This window comes from Heterodontus francisci, chromosome 33 (assembly GCF_036365525.1).
Source record: "Heterodontus francisci isolate sHetFra1 chromosome 33, sHetFra1.hap1, whole genome shotgun sequence".
NCBI lineage: Eukaryota > Metazoa > Chordata > Chondrichthyes > Heterodontiformes > Heterodontidae > Heterodontus > Heterodontus francisci.
In genome coordinates this window covers 27,401,674-27,421,113 of record NC_090403.1, presented here as the reverse complement: position 1 = coordinate 27,421,113, position 19,440 = coordinate 27,401,674, and the positions used below count along the sequence as shown (strand labels likewise).

At 47.3% G+C, this 19,440-nt stretch overlaps 1 protein-coding gene and 1 pseudogene across 3 annotated transcripts in view; both read left to right on the top strand.

Moving 5' to 3' along the window:
• Nucleotides 1–19,440, top strand: part of fam171a2a (family with sequence similarity 171 member A2a) — a 305,765-nt gene that overhangs the window by 115,825 nt on the left and 170,500 nt on the right. For 2 of the 3 annotated variants that reach the window (XM_068013227.1, XM_068013226.1), the window contains exon 2: nucleotides 3,895–4,122. In XM_068013227.1, coding sequence (XP_067869328.1) covers nucleotides 3,895–4,122 — 228 coding nt within the window. Of the gene's footprint in view, nucleotides 1–3,894; nucleotides 4,123–10,463; nucleotides 10,710–19,440 lie in introns of those variants that run through there. The other variant, XM_068013231.1, reaches the window with a different exon arrangement.
• LOC137348278 (U2 spliceosomal RNA) lies at nucleotides 13,622–13,730 on the top strand (annotated as a pseudogene).

The window sequence follows — 19,440 nt, the reverse complement described above, 5'->3', positions numbered from 1 at the left end:
AGTACCATTCGCAAGTCATCAGTCACTGAAGCAGTCCGTGTCCATATGCAGCAAGACCTGGACAACATTCAGACTTGGGCTGATGTGTGACATGAATGTTACTTGTTACCTAAGTGCCAGGCAATGATAAACTCCAATAAGAGAGATTCGAACCATCTCCCCTTGACATTCAACGACATTACCATTGCCGAATCCCCTACTGTCAACATCCTGGGGGTTACCATTGACCAGAAACTCAACTGGATCAGCGACATAAATAATGTGGTTGCATGAGCAGATCAGAGGCTGGGAATTCTGCAGTGAATAACCTACCTCCTACTCCCCAAAGCCTGTCCACAAGTCACAAGTCAGTAGTGTGGTGGGATACTCTTCACTTGCCTTGATGACTGTGGCTCCAACAACACTCAGAAACCTTGACACCATCCACGACAAAGCAGCCAGCTTGATCAGCACGCCATCCACCACCTTAAACATTCCCTCCTGCACAGTGGCAGCAATGTGTACCATATACAAGATGCCCTGCAACAACTCACCACGCCTCCTTCACCAGCACCTACCAAACCCACAACCTCTGCCACCTAGAAGGACAAGGGCAGCAGATACATGGGAACACCACCATCTGCAAGTTCTCCTCCAAGTCACTCACCACCCTGACTTGGAAATATATCACTGTTCCTTTACTGTCACTTGATCAAAATCCTGGAATTCCCTCCCTAATAGCACTGTGGGTGTACCTGCACCAGATGGACTGCAGTGGTTCAAGAAGGTGGCTCACCACCAGCTTCTCAAGGGCAATTAGGGATGGGCTGCCAATGCTGACCTAGCCAGCGACGCCCACATGCCATGTAAGAATTTTAAAGAAAAGCAACGTCGTGACCGTATAAATTCAAAGCCTGTTCCCACTGATATCAATCAGCTGATTGTCACATTGTAAGGTAGCTTGTAAATGATTAAAGGGGAGGGACTTCTATCAGTATCAATTTCAAAGAGATAGTTATGACAAGCTATGAGGCATGCCAGCATCCTTCACTTTTTCCCCCATTTGTTGGTTAAAGGAACACGCCATAAAAAAAAATTGTTTTGGCTGACTATTTTTGTTTTATTTGCACGCAAGAATCCAATACAGTGCGGTAAACAAAACCTTGAATGATCATGACGAAGATGAGCTATTGTACTTCTTTGGCCTATCAACCTTTGTCTGATTACACTTCAGTGAAGTGCCTTGGTACATTTTACTGTAACTGCAAGTTGTTGTTGAGGAGAGTGACTGCCATGTTAGCCTGCAAAAAGTAGTCATTGTTCCTCAAAGTAACTGCTTGCATGTGAATAGTTTTGGGATGATGATGGCGGATGTTATATAGCTCTTCATGAATTTCAGTCTTTCTTTTGGCCAAATTAATAAACACTTTTTTTTCATGAAGCTGCCGTCACTTTTTGTATATTCTTGTTGAGAAGATGAGTTGCTGATGACCTCATCGGGGCGTTGTTTTGCTGGAGTTTCTGAGCCAGGGACATGCCGAGGAGTTTCATTAAACAAGTGCAGATTAAATAACAAGATCACCGAGTTAATGAACGTTTCCCTCTGTGAAATTCCTGATGTTAATTCGGCTCCCTCACCACTGGGTCTGTAACCTTTCCCAGCCAGTGTCTCCTGGTGATATTCTGTGTACTCGCTGCCGACATTCTTAAATAAATGCTACAGAATGAGATCTATCAAAGGGATGTGGAACTGAATCATATGTCTTTCTTAAATGTCAGCATACGTGGCATAACAGGACTGTCATGGGGAAAGAGCAAGGGAGAGGGACTAATTAGATAGTTTTTTCAGAGTCAGCACAGGCAGAATGGGCCCGATGACCACCTTCAGCATAGTATGAATCTTTAAGTAAACAATTGCAGGGGAAAAGAATGCCTGGAAATCACTCTTGGTGCACCATCGAGGAGTGAACTGAATATTACTTTAGGTTTTTGAAAGTCACTAGGCGTCCTGGATGTTTTCCATTTTACAGTTTCTTGGAGCTTCTCTACAAAAGTGCAGTTTAATATCAGGCCATTGAATACGTGGCAGAATTAAGACTCCTGACTGTCAGCTGCAAACTATGGCTAAGGAGCCATTTGAAGCATCTGGGGGAGGCCAGGGCAGCTGTTAACTGGGCAAAAGTTCTGAAGAATGGAAGTTGGAGGAAAGCCCGGTTTACCGTCCAATTCCTGGAAACCCTAGCACAAGGAGACAGGGAGAGGAGGGAGGCAATTTCTGCATCTGACAAGACCTTACTCTGCCATTCCTAAATCGTAGGAGGAGCTGGTAAAAGCAAGTTAGGCCTGTTGCCTGCCACAGTGATTGCCTCAGATACAAGAGCCTTGCAATGCACACCCCAAGGAAGTTCAGGTCCCCTAGAATCCCAGCTGGCTGTCAGTGAAACTCTACAGCGATCCATTATGCTTACTCCTTCCCCAAGGCAATTGCTAAAAATGAATGGTTGGCCACATGTATAGAGCAAAGCACAAGGGCAACAGGGCAGCACTGCGCTAATGTAATTTGGCCATCTTCATGTGCCACACAAATGAGTTGAACATTGTGTTTTTTTATTCGTTCATGGGATGTGGGCTAGGCTAGCATTTATTGCCCATCTCTAATTGCTCTTGAGAAGGTCCTGGTGAGCTGCCTTCCTGAACCGCTGCAGTCCTTTGGGTGTATGCACACCAATAGTATTCCTTTTCTTAGACTTTGTGACGGTTTGATACAACTGAGTGGCTTGCTAGGCCATGTCAGAGGGCATCTAAGCGTCAACCACATTGCTGTGGTTGGAGTCACATGTAGGCCAGACCAGGTAAGAACAGCACAGAATTTAGAACTGGGGGTCACTATTTAAAGATAAGGGTCGCCCATTTAATAGAGATGAGGAGAAACTTTTTCTCTCAGTCGTGAGTCTTCCTCAATAGGCTTTGGAAGCAGAGTCTTTAAAGTCAGAGGAAGATAGACTCTTGGTAAACAAGAGGGTGAAAGGTCATGTGGAGTCGAGGTTACAATCAGATCAGCCATGATCTTATTGACTGGTGGAGCAAGCTTGAAGGGCCAAGTGGCCTACTCCTGCTCCTAATTCATATGTTCCTTCCCTAAAGGACATCAGTGAACCAGATGGGTTTAAAAACAATCAACACTGGTTTCATGGTCACAATTAGACTAGCTTTTAATCCCAGATTTATTAATTGTGCCATGGTGGGATTCAAACCCATGTCCCCAGAGCATTAGCCTAGGTCTCTGGATTATTAGTCAGTGACATTACCACAACACCCCTCCCCTTGTGCTGAGTACTCACTTGTCATTGATTAAACTAAAAGGAGCCTCATAAGATGGGGATAGATAGTATGAGGAACTGAGCATGACAATTCAGGCCATGGTGGTTTGGGAATGTTTGCTCTGCAGGTGGGGCGTGCTGATATGTAATAACTTCGGTACATGCTGGAAGTCATGTTGAATTAGTGTCTGGTACATCAGTCTTTTTGGTTCAGGAGATAATTCTTCACTGTTCTGTTCTTCCTCCTGCAATGTTATGCATTGTTGTAGGCCAAAGTTATGGAGCAGGTAGCAGATGACTATTATTCGTGAAACCCTGAAGTACAGGCACCATAATTAATTCTGACAGCTGGAGCGCTGCTTTAAGATCTGACGTTCTGTGTTAACTCCAGCTATTACATAAGCTTCATTATACCTGTGCTCCTCTTCTGTCCATAACTGGCACATAAGTGTCATGAGCTATGGTAACAGAACTCCCATGTATTTCAATGTGGACCTCCAGCTTGAAATATTCTTTGAATGTTCACTTTTGCTGAATGTAAACAATACTCTAAATGTCGGATAATATTAACGTGCCTTTCTCCCCATCTTTTCAGAGGTGTCTATTAAAGTGCAAGTCTTTGATAACGGTGACCTCTCACCTCTGACGGAGGCTGCGGTAGAAGTTTACACAAACCAGTCCTGGTTGGCCGCGGGAACCACTGACAAGGATGGAGTGGCGTTAATCACATTAAAGTACCGCCTGGGAACATGGCTGATTGTCAGTGCTGCAAAACCTGGCTTTGTGACCAATTCCGCTCCATGGCATGCCAACAAAACACCACGTAAGTGAGAGAGCTTCTGCAAAGATAATAGTAAAATTTTTTGAGTGATTTTTTTTTTTTTTAAATGCACTCTATTTGCTGGCAAGGGAAACTATATAGATGGAAAATCATGTCAGGACACACTTTGAGCTTCTGATCTGTGCTGGCAGTGGTTCAGGCTCTCTGTCAGGAGGTGTGTATTGGTGAAATCCACCCATAAATTGATTATCTGTCTGAGAGAGGCAATAAAATTTTTAGTAGGTAACAGTCTTCTAAGGAAAGTTAAAGGAACATTGTTACATTATCTTGGTTGGGGAAGGGGCAGGCTCATATCCTGTCAAAACACAGGATAGCCTGTGATGAATTTACCCGGCTGGCCACCAGCCGTGTTTGCATCACTTCCTGTGTGTGAACTATGGTCACATGGTTTTCACAGACTATCTATAAATTGTTTTTAAAAAATTCTTGCAGGGAGGTGTGCATTTTCTGTCTAAAACCTCACTTTTGTCAGCTGTAAATTGCTTGTGTCAAAATGTCCTATTCAATTTTGCTATGTCAGCTATCAGAATGTACTTGAGGGCTCTGGATACCATGTAGTTCTGTGGAGTGGGTCGATCTCCCAACTTCATCGCCACGTTGAAAATATATTCAAGCACTGAAAATAGGCAATGCCACAAGCAGTTTGCTAGTGTTTAATGATTTATTTAATCAGACGTATTTTTATTTTATATACAAAAGTATCATCGTGTCAACAAATGCATCATTGCTTGTCTCCATTTTAAAAATTAGTAAAATTACATGTAACTGATTTTACCAGGATGACACTGCCCCTTTAAAGGCATATTATTGAGGCAGACCAGAGGGAAAATTATCCCTTCTATCTAATCCGCCCAGATCTGAGAATGCAATATGAGGCAGTTTAAAGGCAGCACTACTCTATATTTAACCATGCTATACCCAGTCTGACAATACTTGATATTGATGCAGTCCCGAGAGAAATCAAGAAAATTAATTTTTCTTCAGAACTAATGTATTTGAAATTTGGTTTGCTAACAGACGAATGTGTTTACAATATTAATTCTGTGGATGTACTGGATATTGTAAATCTGGAACAGGAGACATGGTGGGCAGTATACATGTTGGGTGGGGGTGCAAAACAGATGGTGTAGGATCACACAGCCAGTATTTTGTTCAGTTAAAGTCAAAGTCTAATGGGTGGCAGATGCTGTACCACCTGCTTGGCACCCTGCCCAAGTGGAATATCTCTCCCTGGGGTTTTCATTCACTTCAGCACAAATTCTCAGGTTCCCGCCACCAACCCACCTCCACCAAAATTTAGTCCGCCAATTGTGGCCCTTAACTGAGTAATTAACCCCCAGTTAAGGGGCTCTTGCTGCCACCGCTGTGTAGCGGTCCATTTGCTGCATGGGAAGCACGGCACAAAAAACAGTGCGGGCTGCTTCCGCCTCAACTGGAGGGGGGTGGGGGGCAGTCCCTCATTCAAAGGTACCTAATGCCTGAACGAGGGACCCGGCATCAGGAAGGGGGGGGGTACCCCTCTCATCCCTACCTCCCCCCCACCCCCCCCAACCTGGCCATGATCCCCACCCCGCGCAACCCCTCCTGCCCTGACCTACCTGAGGCCTGGGTCCAGCGATGGTCCTAGGCCTCCAGGATGGTCATCTCCAGCAGCAGCCACTGCCTCCGCGGTGGCACTGCAGCTGCCAGTCTCTGATTAGCCAGAAGTTCGCCAAGGGAAGGAGGGTCCTGAATCCTAAGGCCCACCGCTGTCCACTTAAGTGCCTGATTGGCACTAAATTCTGTGGGCCTTCCAGACAAGAGGTGACACGGAGATCTCTGCGTCGGTTTGCCCTGGCATCGGGACCCCCGCCACCAGCATAAAATTCTCCCCTGTGACTTTTTGCCATATAACATACGGCTTGCAATGAATTAGTGTTTAACACAATCTGATGATTCTGATGAAAACATGAATTGCCTGATCTTGTTTTGATGTGGGTCATGATTTCATCTGAACTCTGCTTGTGTTACAACTTAGTAGTGCACCTCAACCAACAATGATTCAACAATTGGACAGCAGAAAGTATAAAAGCAATGTAGTCACTAACCATTTATGTACAAAGTGCTTTTACAGTAGCGTTTGCACAGAGCCTGCATTCCTCTCAATTTTCCTGAATAATGTATTAACTCCAGATTTACACAGTAAAATCGAAAGGAAAACATGAAAATATTGGATTACCAACTGTTATTTTTATCCAGATGAATTTCCCTTTGAAGTGAAAGCTCAAGTATTCATGTCCTATGTAAATGATGTGGTGCTCTGGGGATTGTGGTTGAGCATTGCACTTATTCTATCTGAGTTCTGTTCAATCTTTGAATATGTAAATCTCAAAATGCTCTTGTTTGGTATCTGGTGCCTGGAATAAGGGTCCTAATTCCGTTTTATTCATGGTGAGTGAAAAGTGGATTTTGTGCAGTTTACTGGGTTTGTGCCAGGAGCAATAGGGTTTGGTGGTGAGATACAGGCCAGAAATCTTCAAGTGCCTTCGTGTGCGGCTGCATCAAGCTATGTGTAGATCCCCAGTACGCAAACTCCAAGTGTCACTACATGCTGAGGTTCTATCTGTCCCCGGTGTTGCGAAGGATGGGCCTGGTCACATTGCCGCGGAACGCACCATGCAGTTGGGCGGCGCCGTACCACCTATCCTTCGTGGAGCAGTTTCTGCGGAAAAACACCTTTGACCACCGGTCCATCAGGCAGTGGTCTGCACGGAATGTCCTCAAGGCCCTACGGGAAAAGGAAACGGTGGATCCTGTCGGATGGTTCCCCGAGCAGACCGTCAAAGTCATTTGGCAGAATGCCTCATCACCAGAACTTTCAAACAAGCACCAAGACGTAGCTTGGCTGGTGGTGAGAAGGGCCCTCCCCGTCAGATCCTTCATGCACACCCGAAGTCTCGCCGCCTCCGCACAGTGCCCCCGCGTTGGCTGTGGTGGGGAAGAGACGGTCGCCCACCTCCTCCTGGAATGTGCCTTTGCAAAGCAGGTGTGGAAAGAGATGCAGTGGTTTTTGTCAAGGTTCATCCCAAGCAGCTCTGTAACACAGGAGTCTGTGCTCTACGGGCTGTTCCCAGGGACGCACACCGAGACAAACATCAACTGCTGCTGGAGGACTATCAATTCGGTGAAAGACGCCCTTTGGTCTGCCCGAAACTTGCTGGTCTTCCAGCGCAAAGAGTTGTCCACCACCGAATGTTGCAGACTGGCACATTCCAAGGTCCAGGACTACGTGCTGAGGGACGCACTAAAGCTTGGGGCAGCCGCAGCAAAGGCTCAATGGGGAAAGACCACAGTGTAAGGTTCCCCCACCAAGCTGGACTGAGGGGCTGGAACCATGGGAAGCCCCTCGAACTGTATCGTTAATATTCTCAATTGCTGTAAATGTAAAACTGTAATTGACATGACAATTGTGAAACGGAAGGGTTGGGAAGAAACTCATGACATTATTGAAAGAAACTGATCTCTTTTGCAATGTTTGTATTTTTTCGTGCTGTTTGGAAACTGTTTGGCAATGTAATTTTTACAGATTTTTATGAATAAAGTATATTTTGGGAAAAAAAAACTAAATATACTTTTTTAGTTTTTCAAAGCAAGCCTGTGTTTGGATGATCATTTCCAAGACAATGCCATTAGCAGACCCATGAGAGTGAATGGTAGAGAGACCAAGTAATATGAGAAAAATTCCAATCTTCACCAAAACCTTTCTTTGTAAATACTAAAAAATATGCCATTAACTCTTTCTGTTGCTTCACAAAAAAACTGACTTCTATAAGTCAAAGGTAAACAAATATTGATGGTGCTATGAATAGAGTATGAGTAGATTATTGACTCACCACGAGGCATTATCTCTTCAAAATCTCTGAAGCCACCACTTAAAATTGTCACTGCTCCCCAAAAGTAATTCAATGGGTAAAATGCTTCTGCGACATTTCAACTATGTGACCTGCTGTTGAGTACCTGACCTCAATCATCTTGTTATGAGGAGTACAGAGCTGAAGTGCCAAGTGGAGCAAGAGCCAGGCATCTTTCACAGTTGGGAAGGAGTATCAGAGTCATTCCTAGTAGCTGTTGTGCTCTCCTTGTCGGCCTCTATTACCAAAGGCTTGGGGACAGGTTGTCCAACTGTTCTCTTGGCTGCACGTGGTACTTGGCCCAGAAAGGAATAGACAATTGAGAAAAGAGCTTGGTAATGAATGCCTGGTTTCCATAAATACATGATATCCTCGGCATGCTTGGCTTTTGCCTTTGCCCTTCACGGGTCCGTCTAACTTCCTGTTATGTCATAAACAGAACAAATTGTATAGGATGTATTAGAGATGCCATTTTGAATGGTCCTCTGTTAAGAGAGGAAGTCATAAATCATCTAAATCAGAGTTACGGTATCTCTGCATGTCTTCAAAAGGGGTTAGTGTGTTAATTAATTGGTACAGAAATGACTCACATTTCTGTGGGCTTCATTCTCTTGCAATAAACAATGTAATGAGCCTGGTGTACGCATAAGTGAGGGAAATTAAGTTTTGTACCAAAACTGAATTGATTTCCTAGATCGGAAATTCACCCCCACCCTGTCTGAAACCTTGAGAGTTGCTGACACTATTTCAGAACTCGGGTTTAGACCTCTGATTAAATGGAACGGTGATGGGGGCAGGGGAGTTAATTTCAGTTCTGGATTGAAAACAAGATGAAGAGTGTAGATCAGGATTCATCATGGGGTTGGGGATACCAGAAGATGCAGCAGCTCAATTGGGATTAAGTATTCTTTATTTTTGTAGTGTTTTCAAGGATTACAGCTCAGTGCAAAATAGTAATACTTATAATATAGGCCAGGGTCTGCCTGTGCACCTCTACCATTCATTTTGGCCCTCAATTTAGAATCCATTTATTTTAAGCCTCCATTAAGTCCAATTGGTTGTGGGATGTTGCCAGAGTTGGGATTCTGTGTTGTTCCACTTTCCTTGGCTGTCCAGCATATTATTAGCTATTAGGGAGTGGAGCTATTGCAGTATTTCCAGAGTAAGTGACTCTATGGGCGGAATCTTCTGCCCTAAGGCTGTCAGCATGAGTCGGGAGCATTTCTGGGTCGCGACCCCGCTCTGGCTATCAGGGCACCCGCCTGTGAGATCCTCCCAGAGGCGGCCAGTTAAGAGGCCGCCTCCAGGTCCGCCGTCCAATTAAGGATGGCAGGCTGGCACCTGAGGCTGCAGGCCCAATCAGAGGTGCCTTCTGAAGAGTGTAAAATTCAATTAAATGAACAGTAGCCACAGCTGCAAGGCTACCCTGTGGAGGAAAACTCCTCCATGGGATGAGTGGCAGCAGCAGCTGTGGCCCACAGATGGCTCTGGCTCTGGCGTGGGGGTTAGTGTTGCGCACCTTTCAGGGCTCTCCCAGGCCAGCTACCGGCAAGTGCCCCTGGGTGCCTGCCAGGCTTGGCCCTTTTGTGGGGAGGGTCGTCCACTGCCTGGAAGATCCTGCCCACAGCCCCAATCAGCTCACAAATGGACACTTAATTATGCAGATTGGTTACCTGCTGCTGCTGGGTGGGTAGCCTCTGCAGGTGCTGACCTACCTCCGGGAATATTACGCAAAGACGGTCCTTTTGGTCCGCGGGACCAGGAAGATTCTGCCCTCAAGGTCCTGTAACTTGAATGGAGCTATAGGTCCTAAAATGTTTCCTCCTTCCCATTGGGAAGCTGCTACACATAACTGCTCAACACAACTGAAACCAGGAGCTCAACCGGTGGGGAATCACAGGCAGAGACCCTTGCACATCACGTGAGAGTGACACTGATGGGAATAGTGATTCTCAAAAGAAATTGGTGAGCATTACTGGTATAAGATGTTCAAAATCAATCTGTCACTTGTGGAGCGATTGTGCAGGCATAACAAAAAAAAAACTTATCATCGCTCAGAAATATCTCAAAGCTGTCCTATGTGATGAGTTGCTTCAAAGCACAGTGTGTAGATATGTAGTCAAACACAGCAGCCATTCTGCATACAAGAAGATCCCACAGGGAGCAATAAGATGAATAACTAGTTGATGTTATTTCTCAGTGTTTCTTGGGCAAGCATTGCTGGTCTGAACATTACTAGCATTCCTACTCTTTGAATAGCTAATCAAGAATGTGCATAGATTTTAGTTCCTTGACTAGCTTGGATCGACCAGATTTTAGTGCCCAATTCACAATACCTTTTCACCCGTGGGCATTGTGAACACCAGCATTATTTCAGATCTTCGCACTGCAGTCATAGTTTTGCGGAGACTACAGAGGGGAGCGCAGCGACTCCGAAACACATCTCTCTTCATGTACATGGACAGGAGACCTTCAGCCCGAGACTGAGTTTTTTAAGAAGATGTCATTCTGGGACAGTGTTGATCTGCAATAGGAGCGGGTCACATGCCAGCATCAATCTAACTATTTAAATGGGATGTAAGCCTGTTTGAGAATACTGCGAACAAGCTTGCAGAAAAAAGTGACCAGCTTTGCAGTATTCATTTGATCCATTGCCATCAACTGCCTTCATCCAAGGAGGTTTGAGAGCTGTTTTTTGGCAGTATCTAATCTGCCTGTAAAGCATAAATTGTGTCTCTAGCAAATTAATCATGGGCTCAATGAGCTGCATTGTGTTTTGTGTGGCATAGGGTACGTTTTCCATTTTTGTGCAGCTGGCGTGGTTCTCGTGTTTGTGCAGCCCATAATTTTCTTTATGCTAGTGAACTGTATTGTGATGCTGGATCTTTGTGCCGGAGGTTGGAATACAAAGGGGATGACCTTGTGCAAGGAGTCTCGGTCAGACCCTATCTGGAGTACTGTGCTCAGTTTTTGGGCACTGCATCTCAGGCAGGATGTATTGGCCTTTGAAGGGTGCAGTACAGATTACCCAGAATGAAACCAGGGTTTAGAGGATTAATTTATGAGGACAAGTTGCATAAAATTGGCTGTATTCCCTTGAGTATAGGCCATTGAGGGATAATCATATCAAGGTGCTTAAAATGCTAAAAGGATTTGACAGAGTAGGTATAGAGAAACTAGCTCCTCTTGTGCGAGTATTAAGAACAAGGTGTTGACCCTCAAACTAGTGTGTCAACAGAAGTGGCGGACTAAAGACACCTACGTGAGATACTTCGTATAAACACTTTTATTGATACTTAAATCACCTATTAGGCTACTCGTTATTTCACTTGTTAAACTACTGGTTACTTGTTACAATAAATCACAAGACTCACGGCTTGGACTTAAATACTACCCGTTGCAAGGCGAGGTGATCAGTCTCCCTCCCGATGGGCTCTCTTCACTGAATTCCGGACTCAGGGTTCCCTTCCACGATGGTTGTTCCTGCAGGGATTTGCTCCGGAGGCTCCCAGCCTCCCCCTTTTTATCCAGTTGCTCTTAGCATCGAGAATGTTCTTAGTCATGTACGCCCATGACTTGGAGACATCCGTTTGCTTAGTGCTAGTTGCAAAGCAAAACAAGATATGTCTGCTGGCCTTGTTCTTCTTTATCTATCCTTGTCTAGCAGTCTCACAGTCTCATTCGGAGCACATCTTATCTCGCAGACCGCCTATTCAGCAGGCTGGATTTGTTGAACTGCAACTGCAGCTGTTTCACAGTCCTTGTCCTTGTTAAGGATGGCTATTTTTCCCTTTATGCTTTGCAGATGCTTAGCTGTTCACCATCCGGCTACAAAGGGGACACAATCTTTTATCCCTAAGATTGAACAAATACTGCTAGTTGTTATGTAAACATCCATGGTTGCAAAATCACGATCAGCCCTTACCCAAATTCTAGAGTCCATTATCAAAGATTTTATAGCAGAGCACTTGGAGAACAGTGGTAGAATCGGACAGAGTCAACATGGATTTACGAAAGGGAAATCATGCTTGACAAATCTACTAGAATTCTTCGAGGATGTAACTGGTAAAGTTGATGTGGGGGAGCCAGGGCATATGGTTTATTTTGACTTTCAGAAGGCTTTCAACAAAGTCCCTCATAAGAGATTAGCATGTAAAATTAAAGCGCATGGGATTGGGGTAATGTATTGCGATGGATAGAAAATTGGTTGGCGGACAGGAAACAAAGAGTCGGGATAAATGGGTCTTTTTCTGAATGGCAGGCAGTGACTAGTGGGGTATCACAGGGATCGGTGTTAGGACCCCAGCTATTCACAATATACATTAATGATTCCAAATTTGCAGATGACACAAAACTGGGTGGGAGGGTGAGTTGTGAGGAGGATGCAGAGAGGCTTCAGGGTGATTTGGGAAAGTTGAGTGAGTGGGCTAATGCATGGCAGATGCAGTATAATGTGGATAAATGTGAGGTTATCCACTTTGGCAGCAAAAACAGGAAGGCAGATTATTATCTGAATAGCTATAAACTGAGAGAGGGGAATATGCAGCGAGACCTGGGTGTTCTCGTACACCAGTCGCTGAAGGTAAGCATGCAGGTGCAACAGGCGGTAAATAAGGCAAATGATATGTTGGCCTTCATAGCGAGAGGATTCGAGTACAGGAGCAGGGATGTCTTGCTGCAATTATACAGGGTTTAGGTGAGGCCACACCTGGAATATTGTGTGCAGTTTTGGTCTCCTTATCTGAGGAAGGATGTTCTTGCTATAGAGGGAGTGCAGCGAAGGTTTACCAGACTGATTCCTGGGATGGTGGGACTGACATATGAGGAGAGATTGAGTCAGTTAGGATTATATTCGCTGGAGTTCAGAAGAGTGAGGGGGGATCTCATAGAAACATATAAAATTCTAACAGGACTTGACAGGGTAGTTGCAGGAAGGAGGTTGGGGGAGTCCAGAACCAGCGGTCATAGTCTAAGGATTCGGGGTAAATCTTTCAGGACTGAGATGAGGAGAAATTTCTTCACCCAGAGAGTGGTGAGCCTGTGGAATTTGCTACCACAGAAAGCAGTTGAGGCCAAAACTTGAATGTTTTCAAAAAGGAGTTAGATATAGCTCTTGGATCAAAAGGGATCAAAGGGTGTGGGGCAAAAGCCGGAACAGGCTACTGAGTTGGATGAGCAGCCATGATCATAATGAAGGGCCGAATGGCCTACTCCTGCTCCTATTTTCTATGTTTACCCAAATTTTCAATATGTGTTACCAGTGGGCAATGTTCAATGCTGATTACGTGGATTCAGAATGGTCATTTTTTTAACCATAATGTTTTTCGTATGAGCACCATTTTATTGCAGTAAGTTGATATCACACCCAAGTATACCTTTACAAGTGAGTTATGTGTAGGCAGTTTTACAAAAGGGAACTTCAAAGGTATTCTTGCCTTTTATATGCACACAGTGAACACTATGCATCTAATCCCACGGTGGCTACCATGACCAGTTTAGGGGTGCACCAGGGTTCTCTCAAAAGATATTTGGAAGCATGGAAGGGGAGTGTGACAATATATTGGCATACTGCACATTTGCAAAATGGATGGATCGCTTCTCGGCCTTTTGGCTAAGATCAAGTGTAGTATCTGTTCTTATCAGTGCTTATTTGATTGAGAAGAGACCATGATCATTGCCTTTTGATCCTGGGAAAGCTTTGAGTAAAATGGCTATAACCAATTTTCGAGCTTCGGGCCAGGGAGTGCGCAACACCGTTCGGGTGGTCGTGAAGGACAAGGAAGGAGATGCACCGGTCGATCGCACCTTCTTCATCAAGAAAATTCTCTTCGATTGCTGCGGATTTCAAGCGACGGACGTCTTCTGCCTGCAGGATTTCCCCAGCAGTGGATACTTCGACGTGACGTTCCGGAACGTGGCGGGATGCATCAAGTTCCTGAAGGCGTTCAAGGAGAAAGGGGACCGGGCGCCGCTGTCGATCCTCACAGCGGAGCCGCTCTTCACGCTTCCGTCACAACGGGACCGGGTGGTGACGATTCACCTCTACAACCCCCATGTTCCGGTGGTGGATGTACTCACCTTTCTCGCCAGGTACGTCGAGGTGGCCGGCAGCAGCACTGATGTCAAGGACCCCTTTGGGATCTGGACCAGCAAGCGGCAGGTCAAGGTGACCTTGAAGGTAGATCCCAGTGGAGCCATCATCCACCCTCCCTCCAGCTTCGCTATCGGGGGAAGTCGAGGCTTTTTGGTCTACGCTGGGCAGCCCAGAGTTTGCCGCACCTGTGGCAAATCTGGTCACATGGCAGCCAACTGCAGCACGGTTGTTTGCAAGAACTGCAAGGAGGAAGGCCATCAGACCAAGGACTGTAAGCAGACTAAGTGTTGCAACTTGTGCGGTGCGGCAGGCCATCTCTACAAGACCTGCCCCAAACGTTGCCTCAGCTATGCTCAGGCGGCAAGGTCCAAGGAAAGGCCGGGAGAAGGTTCGACGAAGGCGTCCGCTGTTCGAAAGGAGACCAGCAACCTTCTCCGCAGTGAGGAACTTCAACCTGAGAAGGAAGGGGAGGCGGCTGAAACCAACGACCCAGCACCTACCCAGCGCCCGGAAACCCCTCCTCCACAGACAGAATCAATGGAGGAGGAGGCAGCAGATGGACAAACAGGTCAGTGGCAAGTGGTCCAGAGGAAAACCACAAAGAAAAAACATCCCAAAGCCACCACCCAAACCAGTGGCAAGAGGAGGCTCTCTTCTGAATCAGACTGCAACAACTCCTCTTCACTGGACGGGGAAATGCTGGAACGACAGCCCCTTCAAAAGAGGCGGCAGAACTCCGAGATGGATGATAAAGCATCCCAGCCCCCGGGCACTGGAAGCTGTGATGGGCCCGGCGTGCCCCAACCCCAATTCCCCACACGTAACGACGTGGCCAACTCATCTCAGCTCCGGGACACCGGGAGCAAAGACACGTCTGGCGCACCTGAGCTCCGGGAGACCGGGAGCTGTGATGTTTTCGAGGAGGAACAGATGGAAGCAGCTGAGGACAACCCAATGCTCTCTGCCTACAAGACCCCCCCGATGTCACCCGAGCGGCACAAACCCTGCATGAAAAATCAGGAGGGGTTTCTGAGCCCAACCAACGTGAAACTGCTTGCGCATACAATGGGTATGCAGGAACATCCCGAAGGGGAAGGACTGGGACTAGCGAGGACAAATGGTATGGGAAGCAACAACTAATTTTTAGTAAAAAATGGGTGTAAGAATTGCTTCCATTAATGTGCGTAGCATTAAATCGACTACGCGATGTGTTTCAACCTTGGATTACCTTGCCAAGGTCAAAGCTGACCTACTGTTTCTGCAGGAGTGTGGAATACCACACCTCAGCACCTACAGGCAGTGGTCGCGATGGTGGTCCCACGGGCCATCGATCTGGTCGGGGGGTAATGACTGCCGTTCCTCCGGCCTGGGTATTCTGCTGCGGGGAGGTAACTTCACCATCTCCGAAGTTAAGGAGGTGGTGGGCGGCCGCCTCCTCGTAGCAGACGTGATGTACAACAACGCTCCGCTCCGGTTGATCAACGTGTACGCCCCGGTACAACGCAGCGAGCGGCTGACCGTCTTCCAGCAGCTCCCACTGCTGCTGGCGACGTCCAGGCCGGTCATCCTAGGCGGTGACTTCAACTGCATCATCGATGCGGCTGGACGATCCGGCAGTGACGACAGCAAACTGGACGCTACGTCCAGATTCCTAATAGAAACAGTTAAGGATGCCAAACTGCACGACGTCTTCAGCCAACCTGCAGACGGAGCGCAGCGCAGATACACATGGTCAAGATCGGACGGGTCTGCCCGTTCCAGGATTGACTTCCTGTTTGCGTCCCGTGCTGTCACGGTCGGATCCACCGACGTCAAGCCGGTGTTCTTCTCCGACCACTGCCTCTTACTGGCCGACTGTCACTTACAGGACGACCAGCGGGTTGACAGAGGGACGTGGAAGCTCAATGCGACACTGCTGACCCCAGAGAACGTTGAGGAACTCAAAAGGGATTACAATGGTTGGAGGACCGTGAAACCCCTCTTTGAGTCTCCAGTTCACTGGTGGGAAGCGATTAAGGAGAACATCAAGAGGTTCTTCATCCACAAAGGTGTTCAGAAGGCGAGAGAGAGACAGAGGGAACTGTCCCGACTCCAGAAAATTATGCAAAATCTACTCCGGTTGCAGTCAATGGGGGTCGAGGTCAAGGAGGACCTCCAAGAGGTGAAGAGCCAGCAGGCCTCGCTCTTTGCCAAGGAGGCCTCCAAGATCATCTTCCGGTCCAGAGTCCGCTCCATCGAGCAGGATGAGACGTGCTCGCGTTACTTCTTCCAAAAGGTACACAGAGAGAGCTCTGTTATCAGCAGCCTGAAGGAAGAAGATGGCTCGGTAACGTCTTCGCAGTCCGACATACTAAGGATCAGCAAATCCTTTTATGCTGGGTTGTATGACGCGAAGCCCACAGACAGCAGAGCCTCCCAGTCCTTCCTGTCATCTATCACAGAGGTCTTAGATGACAGCAGGAGGGAGGGACTGGACAAGCCGCTAACTCTGGACGAGCTGACAAAGGCCGTCGAGTCTTTCGAGGCGAGTAAAACTCCCGGGAGCGACGGCTTACCGGTCGAGTTGTACTCGGCCCTGTGGGACTGGGTCGGCCCGGACCTGCTGGAAGTATACGAGAGTATGCTGCTGGCCGGTAGCATGTCAGAATCCATGAGAAAAGGCATCATCACCCTCATTTACAAGCAGAAGGGGGAGAGGGTAGAAATCAGAAATTGGCGGCCCATCTCACTGCTTAATGTTGATTACAAGATTCTGTCCAAAGTCATAGCCAGTCGAGTCAAGTCTGCTCTGGAGCTGGTGATTCACCCCGATCAGACCTGTACTGTACCCGGCAGGAAAATCTCTGATAGCCTCGCGCTACTCAGGGATACGATCGCCTACGTACGGGACAGGAGGGTGGACACCTGCCTCATCAGCCTGGACCAGGAGAAGGCTTTTGACAGGATATCGCACACCTACATGATGGACGTGCTTTCCAAAATGGGGTTTGGGGAGGGAATCTGCAATTGGATCCAACTGCTCTCCACAAACATCAGTAGCGCAGTGTCAATCAACGGGTGGGAATCTGAAAGTTTCCCGATCAAATCTGGAGTCAGACAGGGCTGTCCTCTGTCCCCGGTCTTGTTTGTTTGCTGTATTGAACCCTTTGCTGAGTCTATTAGGAAGGATGCGAGCATAAGAGGGGTGACAATCCCAGGCAGCGGAGGCACTCAGGTCAAAACCTCCCTGTACATGGATGACGTCGCCATCTTCTGCTCGGATCCGCTGTCCGTGCGCAGACTGATGAGCATCTGCGACCAGTTCGAACTGGCCTCGGGAGCCAAAGTTAACCACGGCAAGAGCGAGGCCATGTTCTTTGGGAACTGGGCTGACCGATCCTTTGTCCCCTTCACCGTCAGGTCAGATTACCTGAAGGTGCTGGGGATATGGTTCGGAAGTGCCGGGGCGTGCACCAAAACATGGGAGGAGCGAGTAGCCAAGGTGCGACAAAAGTTGGGCATGTGGGGGCAGCGATCTCTCTCCATTGTGGGTAAGAACCTGGTCATCAGGTGCGAGGCGCTCACGTTGTTGCTCTACGTGGCGCAGGTCTGGCCCATACCCCACTCCTGCGCCGTGGCAGTCACCCGAGCCATTTTCCGCTTCGTCTGGGGATCTAAAATGGACCGGGTCCGGAGGGACACGATGTTCAAATCTCTGGACAAGGGCGGGAAAAATGTACCCAACGTGGCCCTCATCCTGATGACCACCTTCGTGTGCAGCTGCATCAAGCTATGTGTAGATCCCCAGTACGCAAACTCCAAGTGTCACTACGTGCTGAGGTTCTATCTGTCCCCGGTGTTGCGAAGGATGGGCCTGGTCACATTGCCGCGGAACGCTCCGTGCAGTTGGGCGGCGCCGTACCACCTATCCTTCGTGGAGCAGTTTCTGCGGAAAAACACCTTTGACCACCGGTCCATCAGGCAGTGGTCTGCACGGAATGTCCTCAAAGCCCTACGGGAAAAGGAAACGGTGGATCCTGTCGGATGGTTCCCCGAGCAGACCGTCAAAGTCATTTGGCGGAATGCCTCATCACCAGAACTTTCAAACAAGCACCAAGACGTAGCTTGGCTGGTGGTGAGAAGGGCCCTCCCCGTCAGATCCTTCATGCACACCCGAAGTCTCGCCCCCTCCGCACAGTGCCCCCGCGTTGGCTGTGGTGGGGAAGAGACGGTCGCCCACCTCCTCATGGAATGTGCCTTTGCAAAGCAGGTGTGGAAAGAGATGCAGTGGTTTTTGTCAAGGTTCATCCCAAGCAGCTCTGTAACGCAGGAGTCTGTGCTCTACGGGCTGTTCCCAGGGACGCACACCGAGACAAACATCAACTGCTGCTGGAGGACTATCAATTCGGTGAAAGACGCCCTTTGGTCTGCCCGAAACTTGCTGGTCTTCCAGCGCAAAGAGTTGTCCACCACCGAATGTTGCAGACTGGCACATTCCAAGGTCCAGGACTACGTGCTGAGGGACGCACTAAAGCTTGGGGCAGCCGCAGCAAAGGCTCAATGGGGAAAGACCACAGTGTAAGGTTCCCCCACCAAGCTGGACTGAGGGGCTGGAACCATGGGAAGCCCCTCGAACTGTATCGTTAATATTCTCAATTGCTGTAAATGTAAAACTGTAATTGACATGACAATTGTGAAACGGAAGGGTTGGGAAGAAACTCATGACATTATTGAAAGAAACTGATCTCTTTTGCAATGTTTGTATTTTTTCGTGCTGTTTGGAAACTGTTTGGCAATGTAATTTTTACAGATTTTTATGAATAAAGTATATTTTGGAAAAAAAAAATGGATGTATTGACTGTGTTTAATGTCAGATTTGACTTAAAAGCTATTTAAATTTAAATGATCAGGAATATTATTGGCTTTAAGGTGAAGTTTGATAGAAGCAGCTGAGGGAAAATAGGAACAGCAGCAGAAAGTGATTTCATTGATAATGAAGTCAGGATGTAAGACTGGCAAAGGAAGAAGGACCAACAACCTTACAAGCCCTTCACAAACAAAGCCTAGTGTGAGCTACAAGTGAACCAGGAAGAGGCTGCTGGAGCATGTGCTGGTAACAAGAATAGTAAAATGCTGCATTTCACACACAATTAAACTCCTGGATTTCACAGGCAGTCTATTCTGGCTTTTTAAATTTATGAAGAGGAAAGGACTGAATGTGCAGAGCTATTCAAAAGCTGGCCAAGCATTGCCATCACCTGACCATCAGGAGAAGGTTTTTTAGCTCTCAAAGACGTTAGAAGTAGAAGTTAGACCCACCAAAGACGAAAACTGTGA